A 19467-nucleotide genomic window follows, 5' to 3' on the forward strand; every position below is an offset into this window, starting at 1 on the left:
ATGTCTGGCAAAATCTGGACGTCATGCGGATTTTCCGCACTTTTGGGGTTCACCGTGTCCGGCTCCCCGATCGACTCCCGCGCACCTACGCCTGATCCAGATAGCCCACAAAATGCTTCCCAATCCTCTGCACGCTCTCATGGTACATCTCCGCAGCCAAGCGCACCTCCGCAACCAACATCAGGTAGCTCCACGCAAGCTAATCAAACCATAACATCGCAAATCGCGATATTAAATCAACCAAAAGTAGTGGTTGACTCCAACTCGACTCCACAGACCCATAAATCGTCCTGGACTGGTCTTGAGAAAGCGCTTCATGCATTACAAATCAGTACGAAAGGCTGTCCGCCACTCCATTCGGCCGTTGATGGCCTGATATCTTGTCTTCATGTCTTTAGAGTATGTAACCGGTCCTTTAATCTTGAAAAAAAGCTCACACTCTGGCTAGGAAGCAGCAAAATTTCGCAAAGATTACGATGAATTAGCCGATGGACTCGCGGCTATGGTACAACTACTGGCCAATTATTCGCTCGTTGGGGCATCGAGAGAAATAACAGAAAAAATGAACGGCATTGCAGAGTAAGCTTATAGTGATCTCGCTACTGATGACACTGAACAATTGGGATTGTCAAACAGGAAGATTAAGGATGAGTTAGAGTCCATTGACAAACGTCAGTCTCGGGGCGCAACACTACGAATTCTAGGCCCATCAAGCGACGACGACGATCTTGTTAGGCGATACCGAAAAATTGAACAGCTGTTCCGTCAGCTTCAAGTGAGTAGAGTCTTGGCTCTGCTTCACTATGATTGTCTTAGGTCCCAAACAGGCGGAGGCAAGCATGAGCACATGGAACGACACCAAAAAGCATCTCGTTGTAAGTCATACCATAACATGCACCGCCTAAGCTGAGATATTTTGCTTTACGTAAGAATACCCAATTAGAAAGCCTGGGGCCGGTCAAGCTCGCGACATACAACTCTACAATCTCGATGGACATCGGCAGACGCTCATGCACCGAAAATACTCGCACTCAGATACTCGGCGATTTGATGGATTGGGCTAATGATCCCCATAAAGCGAAGATATACTGGATGAATGGAATGGCCGGAACTGGAAAAACCACAATTGCGTGCAGTCTATGCGAGAGGCTCGATGCCGCCGGTCAGCTCGCGGCGAGCTTCTTCTGTACACGCACATCGCGCGAGTGCAGCGAGGCAAAGCGTATTGTTCCTACTCTCGCATATCAAATCGCTCGACGCTCAGCGCCGTTCAGGGATGCATTGTGTGGAGTCTTGGATAGAGATCCAGATATTGGCACCCTCAATACCAACTCGCAATTCAGCTCGCTCATAACAAAGCCGCTAGTGGATTCCAGGGATTGATCAGAAGGAACCTCGTGGTCGTGATAGATGCGCTGGACGAATGTAGCGATCCTCACATCGTGAAGGTCGTATTGGACATCTTATTTCGTCATGCTGTTGATCTGCCAGTCAAGTTTTTTGTCACAAGTCGACCAGAGCCAACAATACGCAACAGCATGATGCTAGGGATTGCCGAAAATGAACGACCTCACTCTATACTTTATCTTCATGAGATAGAAAAATCCCTTGTTCAGGCCGATATTGAATTGTACCTCAGGGACGAACTGAAGCACATGCTATCTAGCGATGACGAAGCCATAAAAGAGCTATCGGAACAAGCAGGCATCTATTTATATATGCGTGCATACAAAATGTGCTTTGGACGTCGATCTGTGCGTACGAACCCGTGCTCATTAGCACTCTTGCTATGCTCTCTGGCCTTGATGGGACAGATTTAGCTACTTCGGCTCTCGAACCTCTACGTTCAGTATTGCACGTTTCGGAGCACAACAGCTATGTCACTACTCTCCATGCTTCTTTTCCGGACTTTATGTTTTCACAAGAGCGTTCCCAGAAGTACTTCTGCAACAGGTCAAGTCATAATCAGTTCTTAGCAAGACATTGTCTGGAGATCATGAAAATACGACTTTGCTTTAATATATGTCAACTCGAGTCGTCTTATCTTCTGGATGACGAAGTTCCTGATCTGAATGATCGAGTGGAAGCTCTCATACCCCCAGTGCTTCGCTACGCTAGTCGATTTTGGGTAGACCACCTAACACAAGGAACGGCTTCCGAGCATGTTTTTGAGCTCGTGTATGATTTTCTGTCCTATCGATTACTGTTCTGGATGGAGGTAATGAATCTAACTAAATTCATGGTGGCCGGAGCCGTTGTTTCCACCAAATTGCACATGTGGCTAAGAGTGAGTGTTAGCATAAAATTTTCCCTTATTAAGGAGCCTCATGGGATCCTTCTATAGTCCTCCGATGCATTTCGGATCTAGTTGATCTAGCTCATGATGCACAAACCTTTGTTGGGAAGTATACTACTAATTATGTTTCCGCTTCTACCCCGCATATATATATCGGCATTACCACTCAGCTCGCCGACTAACGTGATACGCTCGAGGTACACACCAAGATTTAAGGGACTAGTCTATGCATCGGGCACATATATGGAACAAGTCGACCAAGCCTCACTGGGAACCTGGCAGACTAGTTCGCCGATCCGTTCGATGTCTTTCTCAGCCGATGGGAAGCTTGTCGCGATAGGGGGTAACAATGGTCGAATATACATAAAAAACTCCATGATGGATCGGATATTATAGAGTTCAAAGCACATCAGAGACCTATATCGTCCGTTGAATTTTCAAATGATGGAAGGCTGGTTGTTTCAAGCTCGTATGATCACACGTCCGTGTTTGGCAGGTGTCCGATGGGTCACGCGTTTCTGAACCTTTCGAGGGGCATTCTCATCGAGTCAACTGTGCTACATTCTCATCGGACAGCATGCGCATAGTTTCTGGGTCTGAAGACAAAACTATCCGAATATGGGCCGTCCATAATCCCGCAGGTCTCGGCCTAAAATTGGTTGGACACGCTGGAACAGTCCGGTCCTTGATGTTCTCTCCTGATGATCTGATGATAGCCTCTGGCTCTATCGATCGCACTATTCGCATATGGGATGCAATTAACGGCACTTGTATCCGAATTCTTCAAGGACACACTCAATCAATTTCATGCGTGAGGTTCTCGCCTTGTGGGGAATACATTTTCTCTGGATCGAATGATCACACCGTACGGGTATGGAACACCTATAGTGGCGCTTCAATTGGTGATCCCCTAAGAGGCCACACCAGCTACGTTACATCTATTGCGGTATCTCCAGAAGGCGAGCGTATTGCCTCTGGGTCACTAGATCGAACAGTTCGGATCTGGCATAGGGCAAGCGGGAGCTTATGGTCGGACCTTTCGAGGGCCACACCGACTCAATTAGATCGGTCGAATTCTCAGCTGACGGTGCGCGGATTATATCGGCTTCAGACGACAAAACTATACGCATATGGAGCACAGAGGGTAAATCACGGGGCGGCTCAAATAAAGGGCCGCTTCACAGCTTCCCGACTATAAAATCCTTAGCTCTCTCGAACGACGGTATATATTGCTTCCAGACACGATGAATCAATCAGGGTTTGGAATTCACAGGATGTCCTATGGCGACCGATGTGGAGCTATCTCCGTCCTCTACAAGGAAAAATATCGCGGTTGAGGTTCTCGTCCGAAAATACAAAGCTGTTTGTGGCGTATGAAAGCCTAGCGTTATCTGTGATGATCTGGCCACTGGCGAGGAAGTCGGAGGCCACCCTCGTCATTTTTATCCTCTTCCCAAAGACACATATAACCGAATTGAACTATCACCGGACGGCCGAAGCGCCGCCATTTGCGATATACTTGATCGTGAGCTGCATGTATGGGATGTTCAGAGAAACTGCTTAGTACGCACGATCAAAACGGAAAATCCCTGGGGCTTCTTAGGGGTGGATCTATCATCTAATAGTTCTCGTTTGGCTACTGGTGACAATGGCAACGAAGTCAACTTGTGGGGCCGCTTCACTGGCGAGCATCTTCACTTATTACACCTTTGGGACCTCTTCACTGGCGAGCAGCTTCCTTTACCACATATTCGAAATACTTTCAGAAACGCATTGACCTGTGGTTTTCGTATCTCTCTCGCGGTGACCATATATTCTATCAAAACGACCAAGAGCTCTACATGTACGACGTTGCCAAAGCAGAAAGAACGCAGGTAGCCGGTTCCATTATTGGTTGGGATTATATCGCAGTTTCATCAAGCGGTGCATATCTTATAATCACCGACAAGGAAAGCATCCAAATATACGATGTTGCTATGAAAACGATGGTAGATCGATTCGGCGATTCTAATATCGATTATATGTCAAGCTCACCCAGAGATTTGGAGCCTATCCCGACAGATAGTTCTCGGGTGATAATTCGCCATACCGGTCTTGAAGTACGATACACATGGTTCCAGGCAGAAACAACTTGCACCTTCGTAAGCACAACGAATGGATAATGGACGAGAGCTCCAACAGAGTACTATGGATCCCTCCGGGGATTCAAAGTTGGTTCCCGACGATCAATAGGCTCGATATTACGCAAAAGGGCTGGCTTAGAATAGGAATAGCCTATGATAATATGCTGGTTGGTGAAAGGTGGCGGGAGTGCTACATCGCGGATATCATCTAGCCAAGACACTGTAGAATATTATCCTTAATGTTTCGTGTTCGATCTGTAATACTAGCATGTAGCTTCTGTTTGGTGTAAGTCAGAGCCCAATTGGAGTATGCTGTGATCTGACTGCAAATATTCTTCAAGCGCCTTGCTCACAAATTATAATTAATAATGGCGCCAAACTCGATGCACGTGACACCACAACAACGGTTCCCGACGCACCTCCACGACACTCGCCATGTCGGACCGACAATCGGAAAACCGCGCGCCGCGGGTCAAAAACCGTGCGCCCGCGGCGGTGCAAATTACCGCCGAACAGCTCTTGCGTGAGGCTCAAGAGCGACAAGAGTCGGCGTTTAAAGCACCTCGTCAGCGAGTAGAAGACTTTGAAGAACTTCACGAGTACCGAGGTCGAAAACGAAAAGAGTTCGAGGAACGTATTAGGCGAACGAGGGGAAGTGTTAAAGAGTGGCAGGCGTATGCGTCGTGGGAGGCCAGTCAGGGAGATGATCGCTCCCGGAGTGTGTATGAGCGTGCGCTGGATGTGGATGCGAGGGACGTTCGATTGTGGTTGAGTTATACGGAAATGGTGAGTGTTCACTATCAGAGTACGGATTTTGCTCATATACGTTTGTAGGAACTAAAAGCAAGAATGTGCACACAGTCGTAACTTGTTCGACCGAGCCGTGACTCTTCTCCCACGTATTGACCAATTATGGTACAAAATACGTCTATCTCGAAGAACTACTCCAAAACGTACCAGGCGCACGACAGGTGTTTGAGCGATGGATGGCTTGGGAACCAGATGGCATGGCAGGCGTATATCAACTCGAAGAACGGTACAACGAGTTGGATCGTGCTTCTGCTATATACGCGCGCTGGATCGCTGTCAGGCCTGACCCCGGGTGTGGGTCAAGTGGGCCAAGTTTGAAGAGGAGAGGGGCAAGCCAGACAAGGCGCGCGAGGTATTCCAGACCGCGCTGGAGTTTTTGGAGATGGTGTGGAAGAGGTTGCGCAGGCGCAAGCCGTATTTGCGGCATTTGCAAAAAATGGAGACTAGGTTGAAAGAGTATGACCGTGCACGAGTTATTTACAAGGTATTATTTTTTTCTAGTTAGAGTTTGTACATTTGGATTTAACGCCGTTGAACAGTTTGCGCTATCCCGCCTCCCTCGTTCGATTTCTGGCCCCCTCTATGCTGCTTACACAAAATTCGAAAAGCAACACGGCGAAAAGAGTGGTGCGGAATCTGCCGTTCTTGGCCGACGTCGCATTCAATACGAGGATGAATTACAGCAAGATCCATTCAACTATGTCTGGTTTGACTATACCCGCCTGGAAGAGGAAGCGTACCGTACGCCAAGGATGAAGGCGAAGGGACCGAAGAAGCAGTGGGCAGAGTTCGAGAAGTGTACGAACGGGCTGTCGCACAGGTTCCGCCAGGCGGAGAAAGAGGCATTGGAGAAGGTACATTTTCTTGTGGTTGAACTATGCCGTGTTTGAGGAGGTTGAGACCAAGGTTTGTACTCATTTCCTTCTACATCACGTTCCCAATCTGATTCTTGTAACAGGACGTTCCCCGCACACGTCAATCTACCAAACGATCCTCCGGCTTCTCCTCATAAATCATTCACCTTTGCCAAACTCTGGATTCAAGCCGCTCGATTCGAGATTCGACAACTCGATCTCCCAGCCGCACGAAAGCTCCTCGGAGCCGCGATAGGCATGTGTCCCAAAGAAGGCCTGTTCAAAGGGTACATCCAGCTAGAACTCGAGGTAGTCTCTCCCCAACCCACCCAAAGCTCCACTGACCCATGTCTGCCATTAGCTCCGAGAGTTCGACCGCGTCCGCACACTGTATGAAAAGTACCTCTCCCATGACCCGTCCAACACACCGCATGGATCAAATTTGCCGAGCTCGAGACCACGCTTGGGGACCTTGCCGTACGCGTGCCTTGTTTGAGCTCGCGATCAACCAGCCGGCGTTGGATATGCCCGAACTATTGTGAAGGCGTATATTGATTTCGGTTTGAGGAGCGCGAGAGGGAGAGGACGAGAGAGTTATATAAGCGGTTGAGTGCCAAGACCGACATGTCAAGGTGTGTCCTGTTCTTAACGACCAATTTGGGTTGGGTGCTAAGTAATGGGCCAGGTCTGGGTGGCGTTTGCGCTGTTCGAGGCTGCTTCGATGTCTGATCCGATGAGGAGGAAGGAGATTTCGAGTTTGAGGAGCGCGAGAGGGAGAGGACGAGAGAGTTATATTATATAAGCGGTTGAGTGCCAAGACCGGACATGTCAAGGTGTGTCCTGTTCTTAACGACCAATTTGGGTTGGGGTGCTAAGTAATGGGCCAGGTCTGGGTGGCGTTTGCGCTGTTCGAGGCTGCTTCGATGTCTGATCCCGATGAGGAGGAAGGAGAAGGCGCCGAGCTGGACAAGGGAGATCCGGATCGTGCGCGGGCTGTTTTCCAGGAGGGGTACGATTCGTTACGGGCCAAGGGACTCAAGGAGGAGGTTTGTTTTTCCATCCACTGTGTTCGAAAGCAAGTTGCTCATTTTCGGCCAACGTAGCGGGTCGTGTTGCTTGAAGCGTGGAAGGCGTTTGAGCAGGAACATGGTACCGAGGAGCAGCTCAAGAAGGTCGAGGGTATGATGCCCCAGATTATCAAGCGCTGGAGACGAGGCGAGGGAAGTGGTGCTTGGAAGAATGTGGGTTTCATCTATTTGTTCTTCAATGACTTGGCCCCCTTGGGATTTTGTCTCTCTCGGGTCTTATGCTGACGTGCTTTTTCTTAGACTGGGACATGCTCTTTGCCGATGACGAGCGCGAAGCGAACCCGACGTCCTTCAAGCTGTTGCAAATGGCTCATGCCTGGAAGAACGCCCAGGCTGCTCAGAGCGATAGTGAATCTGAGGACGAGGACGCTGATGGCGAGGATGAAGAGTAGTGGTGACCTGTTTTTTTCTGCAACGAAGTATCTGGTCTAGTCGTAGGAAAAAAATCGTGCCCAGAAAAGGGAGAGCAGAGGGGGGAAGGGGCGAGTTGGAGTCTGGGAGCGGGGCCAGACAGAGTACATGTTTTTGGCCTCTTATAGCTTTTGTAATTCTACAATTCCTGGGGAAGGAGACTTGCGAATAGGAACATTCGTGAACAACACCGTGGTGACTAATTTTGTTATTTTCATTTTGTCGTATGCTGGACAAAGTTGTGCGTGTAGTCTCCGCTGTCCGAGCAGGCAAAGTGCCCTGAAATGATGTCAGAGGTTGGGACTCACTTGACTATTTTTGTGGAATAAAATAACGACATGGCTACGGTGTATCGCTGTTCGTTGGGTTCAGAGGGGTCCAGACCCTCGGGACCAGGATTTTCAGTTTATGGTTACAGGAACCATCAGGTTAAAATATAGCACATGCTTGGTAATTTTTGCCAAGGCCCGATGTTCGGCGAGTAAAGGGGAGGGTGCAAAAAAAAGAGAGAGAGAAAACGCTTGTGTTCAAGTTACATCTCGCAGCGCGCACAGCAAGAAGAAAGAGCATACACAGAGAACGATTCTCCAAGAGTCATTTCGGAAAAGATCAGGATCACCCATCGAGGCATAGCCGCAGGATACATGCACCCCAGATCTCGCCCGAGCTTCTATACCTTCCCGTTTTAGGCACAGCTGTCCATCTCCGCAGTCATAAGCTAATGCTGAGTCATCCAAGCGACTTGCGAATCTGGTTTGTGCTCTTTCGACCATCACCGCGCCATGGACACCGAACGCGGACGCTACACGTACCTCGGTACTCCCAAGACGACGTTTCTGATGCATTCTTTACGGACCAACACCCGAGTCATCATCACCGCCACACTGGCCTCGACGCTCCTTTTGTCTGCGCTCTTGTACGCGTCCGACGTTCCAAGCGCTGCTCTCCAGTTTGTCGCACCTAGTTACTACTCCTCCCTCCCAAGGGCTCGTGGCCGACACAATGTTCTCCCGACCAGTTCTCAGACGGGGCCTGGGAGCTCAAGGCGCCTGAATCGTACCCACTCGAGCATTTCCTCTCGCTCTATCCTTACAACGCGTCTGATCCTGAGGCTATAAAAAAGTCTATACGCCCACGCCAGAGGTTGCTCGGGACCCTCTTGCCCCTCTTGGATTTGCTGGCTGTGCCTCTGGGCGAGAACGGACATGGCATTTGGGTATGAGCGAAGATGGAACGCCGGACCACAACCACAACGATCTATGGGAGTATGTCGTTCGCGGCGCCAGCTACGACTGGGTACCGCGTTCCCAGTCGTGTCGCATCTACAACGAAAAGGTCGAAGCCGAGGACTTTGCCACCATGTTAATCGAACGGGGTGGATGGTTCTTTGTAGGCGGTACGTTTTTTTTTTTTACTTTTCACAATTGCATGCCTTGCCAACCCGCTTAATTGAACGCATTTGGAATCGACAGACTCGGTTACGGAGCAACACTTTTTCTCCATGTCGTGCATGCTTTATCCTCATGTGCGTGCTACCCCCGATTATGCTCCTACGGGCGGAAGCGGCCCTCGAGACTGGCCTCAGCATCTATACCGTAAGTCGCTTGGCACTCGGCCAAAGGGTCCCGTATAATGACATCATGCTCTACTGGCAGTCAACCCTTCGTCCCCGCTCCTTACGCAACTCAGCTCCCGCATGGGTTCGACATTGACCGTACACCGCTCGTACGTTCCGCCGCGTCGACCTGTTGTTTGACACCCACGAACTCGATTCGATTCACCTTGAGATGCATCGCAATGACAATGCAAACGGGTCCGTTCCAGACACACTTTTCGGCCCCAAAGCATCCGAATCATACAACCTCTCGCCCAAAACCTACCTCGACCAATTCATGCTGCCGCTCCCGAAGGAAACTACAAGACTCTCATCGTCAGCACCGCCGGACACTGGACCACAGGGTCTCTCCCCGGCGCACGGGACCCTGAAGACGTCCAGGCGGGAGCGACCAACCCGGGCGTGTACAAGACGTTTGTCGAGGCCGTCCGGGTCTGGACGGACCAGGTCTCTCGCGCGCTCTCGGCCGACACGAGGGCCCGGGAAGTCTTGGTTCGGGCGTATCTCCCCGGGCACGAGTATGATTGCCATAAAGAGTCGGGGCCGTTGACCCAAGTCAGGGAGTTTTCGCAAGAGTGGTATAATTGGAGTTGGATCGGACGGATGAACGAGGCGTTCAAGGTGCGTTTGTTGGTTGCTCTGTCATGGTAGAGTGCAAGTTGCTGAGTGTTTATCGTTATTTCAGGCGGCTATTGCGCAAAAGGGGGATTCGCAGATCAAGTTTTTGGGTTTGGACAAGATGGCGCTTCTTCGTCCTGATGCAGTCAGTTCCTTCCGCCCATTCTGGATAGACTTGACATCTTATTCTGTATTATTCTAGCACTCGCTATCAGATTGCCTGCATATCCAAATCGGCGCTGGGATATTCGAGGGCTGGTCGCGTTACATTTGGCACTTGGGAGACGACATGACCAAGCTCGGCAGGACCAGGCTTGGTCAGGTTCGTCTCTAGACTACTCGGTTTAGCAAAATCCGGACACTGGACAGTGAAACATGCTGTTTTGAATAGACACTTTAGTACCTTATAATCTTGTCTGGTTCGTGCTGGTATTGTTATGTATTCCCATTGTGATATACCTACTTCCTTTACTTGATTGTTTATCTGAACCGCGTTTGTGTTGAGATTTCTTGGTTGTCTGGGATTAGAGGTGTTTGTCACAATATTGGATATTCGTGCTTAGCTTTCAGAATGTCGTGACAGGCACAATTAACAAAAGATTTTAAAAAAAGATCTCTCCCAGTTAGGCTCGAACTAACAACCTTCTGATTTGCTGACCTCAGCCGGACGAGGTTAACAGTCAGACGCGCCACCGATTGCGCCATAGGAGACTTGTTAATTCAAGGTCAGCAAAGCGCTATAATTATCGGAAATTGTTGATCTATCTTGGCTTAAGTTGGAACGAGGTGTTACTTGAGAATTGTGGGTGGATGCCTCATCCGATATAAAAGTCAATATTACCTCCTCATGGCCTATCTATCTTTCCTCACAATAAAATGTGGGTGCTTTTATAACAGTGGGCCTGGGGTTTTTAAACAAGGACCTGGGCACTATTCCTCTTTTAAAATGTAACAACGAAATGGGCGTGGTGATACCGATGGTTAATTTCTTTAAATTTTCAAGCTCACCAATAACAATTTCCACCAATAATTCGTTAATCTCCTGATGCAGTGCTTGCCTAAACGACAAGGTTGCAAGTGAGGTGATGCACCGTAGCTTGCGCGCAGAGCGCACAACTAATACTGGGGAGCACAAGCTCATGCCGACGCTTAGGTAGATCACGTGACAGGTGAGTGGGCGGACGTGCCTCTCCGTGCTCGCGACAACATCACTCGCAAGACTCGCACAATACGCGCTAACCATATAGCCCCTTGTTCCACCAGAATTCATTCTAACTTCCTAGGTGGATTCTATTGGCTACGTGTCCCTCGTGTCGTATTCGTGTCTCTGGGGTCCCGGTTCACACCCGTTGCTGCTTCGTAGCTTGGGCATCCCACAAAATGCCGGCTGATCTCCACTCATGGTGCCGTGAACAATAGATATATGTACTTATTGGTATTTTTATAGATTCATTACATGCTTCTTCAATATATGTCGCCTTCCGGGGAGCAGAGAGGCCTCGTGTCAGTCGTATTATGGCTTGAAACGTACTTTTGCCGCGCATATATTCACCCTTATATGTCCGTGCTGATAATGCCTATACTGAGGTTCTTGAGAGTGAAGGTGATTCCAAATAACTTGTCATTTATCTCAATATATGCGCATATATAAAACCCATACTGGTATGTAACAATATGGAGTGATCTTATTGGCGAAATGTAGTGTACGAGATAAATCAAGCTGAGGTTTCATTCAGATTAAAGTACAGAGCAAGAGATATTTTTTATGCATGAGTTAAGTAATTTTGACCAAAGCGAGTAAGGGATTGTTATCTACGTAGTCCGTTTCCTAATCATAGCCAGTCTGATAACTTGCTCTGCTTTACGAGCCTATATGTATATAAGGAACCCATCGTCCAAACTCTCTCTCCCCAACCCTCTCACGCAGCGCTCCAACAGCATGATGTAGTGCCTTTCCTGCCTCCCCGTTCCCGATTTTCCCATCCTTCAACAGCTGCGCATATACCTTGTCAGCCACAAACGGTGCATCATCGTCCATCACAGACCACAGAGTCGCGATCACACTCGAATAGCCAGCCATTAACATGCCCGACGCCAGATGTATTGCCTCGTCGGGCAACTTTTCATCTCCAGTCGCAGTCTGGCAAGCAGACAGGAAAGCGAGCCCTTTGTTTCTGAAAGATCGTTGGTTGATGGCCGAAAGTTCGAGCGTGCCGTCGTACAGGAAGAACCCACTTTTGGTGGGCTCGCTGGCATTTTGGTGGGCGTGGCAAGCGAGGTGTACCCAGTCGTGTTGGTCCATTGCGTCAAGGACGGTTATGGTGGTCGCGTTGCCGCCCACTAGTTGCGAGTACGTGGTTTTGCCGTCTGTGTGAGCCTTAATGTGTTCGATTTCCCTCATGGTGCCGGGTAATGAACTGTGGCCAGGCGTATCCTCTTGACCAATAGCGAGTATCTTGGGTGTACGATTCAGTTCAGAGGAAGTCGATGCAAGTAGAGCAGCAAGTGTGGGAGTGTATGAAGATATGACATGGTTGAAAACTCTTGACTGTGGCTGGTCGTAGTCGCCAGCCGCGTGTAGAGGCAGAAAGGATATTGCACCAGTGGGACACCATGTGATATGTGGGATGTCCTCGGTTCGGGTATCATTCTACCAAAGCAAAGTTAATATCCATCAATAAGTTTCATCCTTCTGGACGTACTATGTATCCCATATATTCAAGTACTGGCTTGACAATGTTATACCAGAGATCCGCAAGCATAGGTCCAATATTTGGGTTGAGTTCTTCTACTTCCTCAGTCATAGGCCTGCGCTCTCGGAGCCCCTTATATCCCAACATTTTTTCTACTTCTAAGCGAGCATCTCGTGCCTTTTTTCGTTGAAGTTAGGAAGAGCAAGATGGCCAACGTGATCGCGTCCAGGTAAAATAAGTAGAGCGTCGCATTGAGATTCATGACAATTGATTATAGCAATGGGTCCATTGCGAGCAGCTTGCAGTAGACCGTTTAATTGTTTCGGTCGAAGAAAATCCTCAAAGCCAGGTATTTGACGTGCCTGGGCTATTAGTTCGCTATAATTCCTGGCTAGACGATGCCGGTGCTCCGGTGTATCTGTGGCCAGTGATGTTGATTCCTCAGAGCTGGCATGGTGCAGCTGCTGAGAGACCGACCGAAGCTTAGTGGCAAGCTCTGGATAGGTTGATTCGAGATCGTCAAGGGGGGAGCGAAGCATGAGGGTCTGGTTCCATACGACACATCTCGCATGTTCCAACCATTCTAGCGCGAGGCTGTACTCTGCGGCGAGGATTGCGGCAGACGCAGCTCTTACGGCCAAGTTCTCAGCTAGCATCAGGTCTTGGTATCGCTGGGTAGTAGTGGCCCCCAGCCAGATAAAATGAGGAAGAAGCTCAATTGTTGCACGGAAAGCCTCGATACGGTTGAGGTAGCTATGCTTGGATGCAAGATTAGCCCAGCGAAGAGCGCACTCGAATACATTGCGCGGTGCGCCGGAAAGGAGTTGAGATCCCTTTCGGAAGGAGTCCAATGATGTGGCTAAATGAGAAGGGTCTCCTGTGTACTGGTATTGGTCGTGACAGGTTACGGCCCAGTTGAAGTGGCGCAAAGATAGGTCGGGATGTTCTTCTGGGGTCAGATTAAGTGCCTTAAGGTTGCATTCGATTGATTTATTGAGATCACCGAGTTCGCCAAGACGTCGATACCGATCATTAAAAGACCTTCCTAGACCGGCATATCGACGCGGTAAATCTGGGTGTCCTTCGGGGGTGAGAGCAAGCGAGCGAGAATAATATTCTATCACTTGCTTCAGGTCTTCCAGGTCTCCCAGTCTTTGATATCGGTCAGTGTAAGATGCTCCCAGGGCGGTATATCGAGCTGGCAAATCCGGGTGACCATCAGGAGTGAGAGCAAGTGCACGAAACTTGTATTTGATTGACTGCTCAAAATCATTAAACTCGCCCAAACGCCTATATCGATCGCCGTATGATGCTCCTAGATTAGCATGCCTTTCTGATAAGTCTGGATGGCCTTCTGGAGTGAGTGTGAGTGCGCGAGACCTGTATTCAATTGATTTATTGAGGTCGCCCAGCTCACCCAAGCGCTGGTATCGAAAACCATAGGAGACGCCCAGAGCAGCATACCGGGCTGGTAAGTCTAGGTGGTCGTCGGGAGTAAGTACAAGTGCGCGGGATTTGTGTTCGATTGATTCCTCAAGGTCATTTAATTCGCCTAGCCGCTGATACCGATCGCCATATGACGCTCCTAGACTAGCATGTCGTGTAGGCAAGTCCGGATGGTCGTTGGGGGTGAGCTTGAGTGCTCGAGAGAAGATTTCAATTGCTTCCGCGAGATCACTAAGTCCTCCCTGTCTTCGATATCGATCACCGTACGCCCCTCCTAAGCTAACAAGACGATGAGGCAAGTCTGGATGGCTCTCGGGGGTGAGTGCGAGTGCGCGAGAGAAGGATTCTATTGCTTTATTGAGGTCACTAAGTTCACCGAGACGTTGATATCGGTCACTATACGATACTCCTAGAGAGGTATGCCGGTGTGGCATGTCTGGATGTCCATCGGGAGTTAACTCAAGCGCACGGGAAAAGCATTTGATTGCCGCTGAAAGGTCATCGAGATCACCCAAGCGTCGATATCGATCAATGTATGGGGTCCCTAGAGCTGCTTGCCTTTTCGGTAAGGATGGATGACCATCGGGGGTGAGTTCAAGCGCGCGAGAGTCACATTTGATTGCCTTTTCAAGATCATCGAGGTTACCGAGGCGTCGATAGCGATTAGTATATGATACTCCCAGAGCCGCATGCCTGTCTGATAAGTTCGGATGTCCATCGGGAGTCAGGGCGAGTGCACGGGAGTTGAATTCGACTGATTTCTGAAGGTCGTCAAGTTCACCCAGACGTTGATACCGGTGGTTGTAAGATACCCCTAGATTGGCGTGTCGGTATGGCAGGTCTTGATGGCCATCGGGAGTAAGTGCGAGCGCGCGAGCTTCGTAATCAATCGATTTCTCGAGGTCTCCAAGCTCGCCTAGGCGCTGATATCGATCACCGTAGGCCACTCCTAGAGCAGCATGTCTGTCTGGCAGCTCTGGGTGATTGTGGGGTGTGAGCGCGAGTGCGCGAGTATCGCATTCGATTGCTTCTCGAGGTCGGTAATCTCGCCCAGACGTCGCAGCCTGGTTTTATAAGATATTCCCAAGTTGCCCAGCCGAACTGGCAAGTCTGGATGTCCGGCGGGGGTCAATGAAAGTGCGCGAATATCACATTCAATCGACTTCTCCATGTCATCCAGATCTCCAATTCTCTGAAACCGACTGTCATAGCAAACTCCGAGCCCAGTCAGGCGCCTTGGTAGACTCGGATGGCCAACTGGGGTCAGCAGGAGTGCACGAGTTACATAGTCAATTGCCTTTTCGATGTCATCCAGGTTTCCTAGACGCTGAAATTGATCGAGGTGTGATTGCCAGAGCTGATCCAAGACTTCAGGCCCTATAGTATCATATATAAGCTGAGATAACAAGCACTTAGTCGCTGTTCGTAGGCTCACCAAATGCATACATTTCCGAGTCAGCGCCCAAATAACGTTGCTGGGCAAATTTAGATGTGTATTGCGATATCTTCCGATGTGCTCTATATTCGGCATTATTTGACCGTCGATTAGATTCTTCCTACAGCTAGCTGGTAGTCTCCGCTGAGTGCCACTCACGAATCCAAGCCCTCCTTATGCGCTCTCTGGCCCTGTTCTCGTTTCCGGCCTATCGTTCAGCAACCGCTAGGTCGAGCTCTGGTATCGACCTCTTGAATCTTACCCTTGTTTGGAACAAAGGATGTAATATTGGGGCTTATGAGTTATTATCGACGACTGGAGTTTGAAATGTTTTGCTTTGCCCTCGACGCCAAGAGGGGGAGGTTAGATTTTGCTATCTAATAGTGTGATTCGAGGGGGTGTCTGTTGGGTATGCAACCTTCACTTCGTCCCTTAGATCTATTTATTAATCTCAGAGGGGATGGTACGTCGTTAATGAGTACAGCCTCTCCAACCGCCCCGTGTCAGCTGAGCTGATTCTTCTTGCTTAAATAATTATCCTTTTGGTTTCTTCTTGACCACGTCCACTTTACCTGTGCTAAGACTCGCCATGTATGTAAATAACCGAACCTGCCCGAAGTTATAGCCTCTCTGATTCAAGTAAAAAGGTTGTTGATTAAAGGCAAGGTATCAGTGAATATATGTGAAGCACTCATCGGCCAATCCGGGTTTCGAGCCTGGGCGCCTGTTACTTATATTCGTGCGAATACGTTACATTACACTTTGATGCCCACGAAATTATTCGTTCCATATGGGCTCTATATGTAGAGTTCTTCAACGGATTGACGAAATATATAATGTGTCAACGCTCAGCTATACCTCTACTCGCGGTGCATTTTCATCAAATGCCTATAGCAGAATCATGATCATGCCCCTATATATGCTATGCTCACAGCTTGAAGCGTTCTCAACTCCCACGGATCACAGCATTAAGCAGTGTATTCCCATTCTTCGGGTCAACCAATCACACCGTATTCCTAGACTATGAAAGTACTCAAGTGCTTATATTGATCACGACCATTCAATTCTCGGACCAACTAGAGTTTGTTTGATGGCTGGCCTATTATAGGTGATAGCGGATGGGTGGCCGATGATAATTAACAATATGTTGTGCATGTATTAGTACATTCCGACTAGGTCACTGACATCCAACCGGGCGGAATGTGTTTACCTAACTTTCATTCCAAGGTTTAAGTATAGAAATGCAGAGCCTTGAAGCGTGGTGCATAGTGTCGGCCAGTTTGACTAGTCGCCTTGTTCGAACACCGTTTTGTGGTGTCAGTCCCGATGCAAAGTAAGTTCTACTGTATAAATGGAAGTGCAATTGGCATCAGGAGCGATATCAAATTAGTGATGCGAGTATATATGATACAAATTCAGGGATGAGAAAATAATGTCCAGAATTATTAGTTCAGAGTTTCAATAGTCATTGCAACTAGTCCGTCAATAAATGCTGTCACTACGTTCAAAGTCAATGAGAGCCAAGGGATCTTGCGTCTCAGCTCGACGATAATTGCTCTACTGGAGCGTGTTGGATATGCTTGTGGCGTTTAGCGGCTCGACGAAGAGCTTAGTGCTTATCTGGTTACCAAACTCATTAAGTGACGCTCGGACTGGCTAGTAGTTTACTCACCTCGCAGAAATTGTCCTGTTTTGGAAGCTCATTGTGTATCAGGTACTTCTGAACTGCAGAAATAGTGCTTTCATAAAATAATAAAAATTAAGCCATTATTGCTTCGTTAAAAATGGGTGATACTTACCAGTTTGAAGGCATCCTTCTCGAGACATGCTACAGCGGATATCGTTAAACTAGCCATTAAAATGAAAAGAGTGATACTCACTCCGTAGCCAGCCTGTTCAATCAGAACAGCTGAGCCCCCAAAGGCGTCTGCGACGCTTTTCGCGTTAAGATAAGGCGTGACAGGGTCTGCCTCATTACCTAATTGGGTTCAGACCATTTGAGGTCCAGAAAGGGCAATATCATATGGCAATTTACGCACCGATCACCAAGATGGAGTTGGATAGCGTCTTGTTCCATGGACCGGTATAACGCTCAACAGCACGGACGGGCCAGCGGTGGCAAAGTGGCCTACTTAACCGTTCCACACCAGCGGGGCCAACTAATAAAATACGACCAATATTATCACATTATACTCGTAGAATAATAAGTGATGAGACTCACAAGTAGGGCTAATGCGATGCGTAACATTTACGACAATGTCAAATACGTCCTTAGTTGTTGCATCTCCTGGATCCTGAGCGTCGCCGCACGCAATGCCTTCATAGTCATAAGCATAGGCCAAATTCGTTTCGTCGCTAGTCGGTTCTTGACGTGGGCGGAGCTTATTGTCAATCGGGTCGATTGAATCAGGCAATTGCAACCACCTCTTGGCTTGGGTTGTGTTCAAAGAAGCTGGGTTATCAAGTGCCACCTTAAATTCGTATAGTATTTGAGATAGAGTTGTCCAGTTTTGTGGCCGGTAAAGTTGACTGAAAAGCAGGCCTGAAAGGGTATGAGGCGCTGGGTGGGATTTATCAGCTAACATGAGCGCTCACCGCGAATCAATGAAGAATTAAGTTGCGCTGAGGGGCCAATTTCTTGCCCGTAGTCATAGGCACTCTACACCATTCTGTCACAATTATGTAAGTACAATGGGTATAAGCTTACTCACGTCTATCAAATCAAGAGTCCACTGGCGAACGCTGGATGCGGTAGAGTTTTGCTCCGCGATAGCACAATGAGAAGGGCCCGCATTGGCACACTCTTTTGCAAACCCATCAAATGCTGCCTCGGTAGATTCAAAAACGTTTCCGAGCCACTAGTACACTTTGAGTTGTTATCCTGAAAAACCTCCGATCAAAACTGACCTCGTGAGCTGGACGATTTGCCCAGTAAACTGGATCAACAACTCCATCAAGTATGACACGTCCCACTCGATCCGGGAACACTGATAGCAATTATTAGGGCCGGATTAAGACACGATCAGAATTTTCATCTCAACTTACTATTGACAAAGTATGCCCCAACAACGGTCCCATACGACATGCCCCAGAAATTGATTTTCTCCGAGCCTTCAAGTACATCATGCATGGCCACCATGTCCCGCACTGTAGCGGCTGTCCCAATGTACTGGAAGGTATTGGGACTATGCGTGACGCATTGTTCTCCGATTCTTTGTGCCAATGTGTCGGACTCGTTGAGTTTTGAGTAAAAGGCGTCCAAGTCGGTCTGAGAGGTAAAGTTGCCTCTAACCTCTAGTCGAAATGCTTTGAGTATGGAGCCGTTCCAAAAGGCATCCTCCTCGGCTTTTGTTTCGAAGCAGGCAGTGCGCGGAACAGTCTGCCCCACTCCACGAGGATCCCAGCCTGTATGAAGTATAAAGAAAAGAAAGGTAGAACAAGGTGTTTCTACTTACTAACGAGGTCGTAGTTCCCTCCAGCATGTTCCATTATGACATCCCCGTCTGGCCCTTGAACCGTCTGTAGTCCACTCCCACCTATCCGCGAAATATTCAGTAGGTCATAGGTGGTATCTACAGGATAGCACCTCACCTGGTCCGCCTGGATTCATAAACAGCGTACCAAGCTTCGGCTGCTTCGTCGCTGGATACCGGATAACTGCCAATGACGCCTTGCCAGCCGTGTCATTGTGCCAGTCAAGAGGTACCTCGAAGCGAGTACACTCTCGACCTGGAAGGCCCACACTACAATCGGACCATTGGAGGTTGCTGTTTCGAGCCGAGTATCGGTGGTATCCGTTGAGAAGCGGGATTGCACTCGCCTGAGCGGCGGATAAAAACGAGAAAAAAGCAAGAAGGATGGAGTTAAGAGGAGCCATAGGTCCGCGATGATTCCGAGTACTCAACACGCTAAGGTTTTATAAAGACGACGCATGGCTATGTCACACCCGAGTGCATGAATGGCCGACGAGTGGATTCAAGCTGTGTAGAGCTCCAGCTCCAAGGGACATCAGTTCATAGGCTTGGTCGAATCTTGGCGTCTGGTAGTCACGAGAGATGATATCATTGAGCGGCCTTCG

At 48.8% G+C, this 19467-nt stretch overlaps 4 protein-coding genes and 1 non-coding gene across 5 annotated transcripts; 3 read left to right on the top strand and 2 right to left on the bottom strand.

Annotated features, from left to right (window-relative positions):
• Positions 1 to 3494, top strand: RhiXN_10707 (Vegetative incompatibility protein HET-E-1; the record flags this gene model as incomplete). The annotated part of the gene is made up of 8 exons (XM_043330523.1): positions 1 to 399; positions 449 to 579; positions 637 to 775; positions 828 to 875; positions 931 to 1290; positions 1344 to 1735; positions 1780 to 2287; positions 2793 to 3494. The coding sequence occupies 8 exons, from the start codon at positions 1 to 3 to the stop codon at positions 3492 to 3494; spliced, it is 2679 nt and encodes an 892-aa protein (XP_043185868.1).
• A 1360-nt stretch (positions 3495 to 4854) lies between these two features.
• On the top strand, positions 4855 to 7563 carry RhiXN_10708 (pre-mRNA-splicing factor CLF1; the record flags this gene model as incomplete). The annotated part of the gene is made up of 10 exons (XM_043330524.1): positions 4855 to 5205; positions 5359 to 5472; positions 5534 to 5713; positions 5769 to 6049; positions 6188 to 6392; positions 6445 to 6560; positions 6895 to 6916; positions 6971 to 7129; positions 7187 to 7262; positions 7412 to 7563. 10 exons carry the CDS (start codon positions 4855 to 4857, stop codon positions 7561 to 7563), a joined length of 1656 nt encoding a protein of 551 aa, XP_043185869.1.
• Positions 7564 to 8364: 801 nt separating this feature from the next.
• RhiXN_10709 (uncharacterized protein) lies at positions 8365 to 10149 on the top strand (the record flags this gene model as incomplete). The annotated part of the gene is made up of 7 exons (XM_043330525.1): positions 8365 to 8638; positions 8706 to 8978; positions 9055 to 9177; positions 9238 to 9307; positions 9428 to 9818; positions 9883 to 9960; positions 10018 to 10149. The coding sequence occupies 7 exons, from the start codon at positions 8365 to 8367 to the stop codon at positions 10147 to 10149; spliced, it is 1341 nt and encodes a 446-aa protein (XP_043185870.1).
• Positions 10150 to 10429: 280 nt separating this feature from the next.
• Positions 10430 to 10526, bottom strand: RhiXN_12455. Its single transcript has one exon. It is a non-coding gene; the product is annotated as a tRNA-Asn (tRNA).
• A 1150-nt stretch (positions 10527 to 11676) lies between these two features.
• On the bottom strand, positions 11677 to 19266 carry RhiXN_10710 (CHAT domain protein; the record flags this gene model as incomplete). Its single annotated transcript, XM_043330526.1, has 16 exons — positions 11677 to 12465; positions 12518 to 12685; positions 12724 to 15018; positions 15057 to 15331; positions 15390 to 15429; positions 17062 to 17128; positions 17189 to 17217; positions 17270 to 17367; positions 17429 to 17548; positions 17611 to 17931; positions 17985 to 18048; positions 18101 to 18247; positions 18297 to 18376; positions 18435 to 18794; positions 18845 to 18925; positions 18981 to 19266. 16 exons carry the CDS (start codon positions 19264 to 19266, stop codon positions 11677 to 11679), a joined length of 5220 nt encoding a protein of 1739 aa, XP_043185871.1.
• Positions 19267 to 19467: the final 201 nt, after the last annotated feature.

The sequence above is a fragment of the Rhizoctonia solani genome, chromosome 14 (genome assembly GCF_016906535.1).
Source record: "Rhizoctonia solani chromosome 14, complete sequence".
Lineage (NCBI taxonomy): Eukaryota > Fungi > Basidiomycota > Agaricomycetes > Cantharellales > Ceratobasidiaceae > Rhizoctonia > Rhizoctonia solani.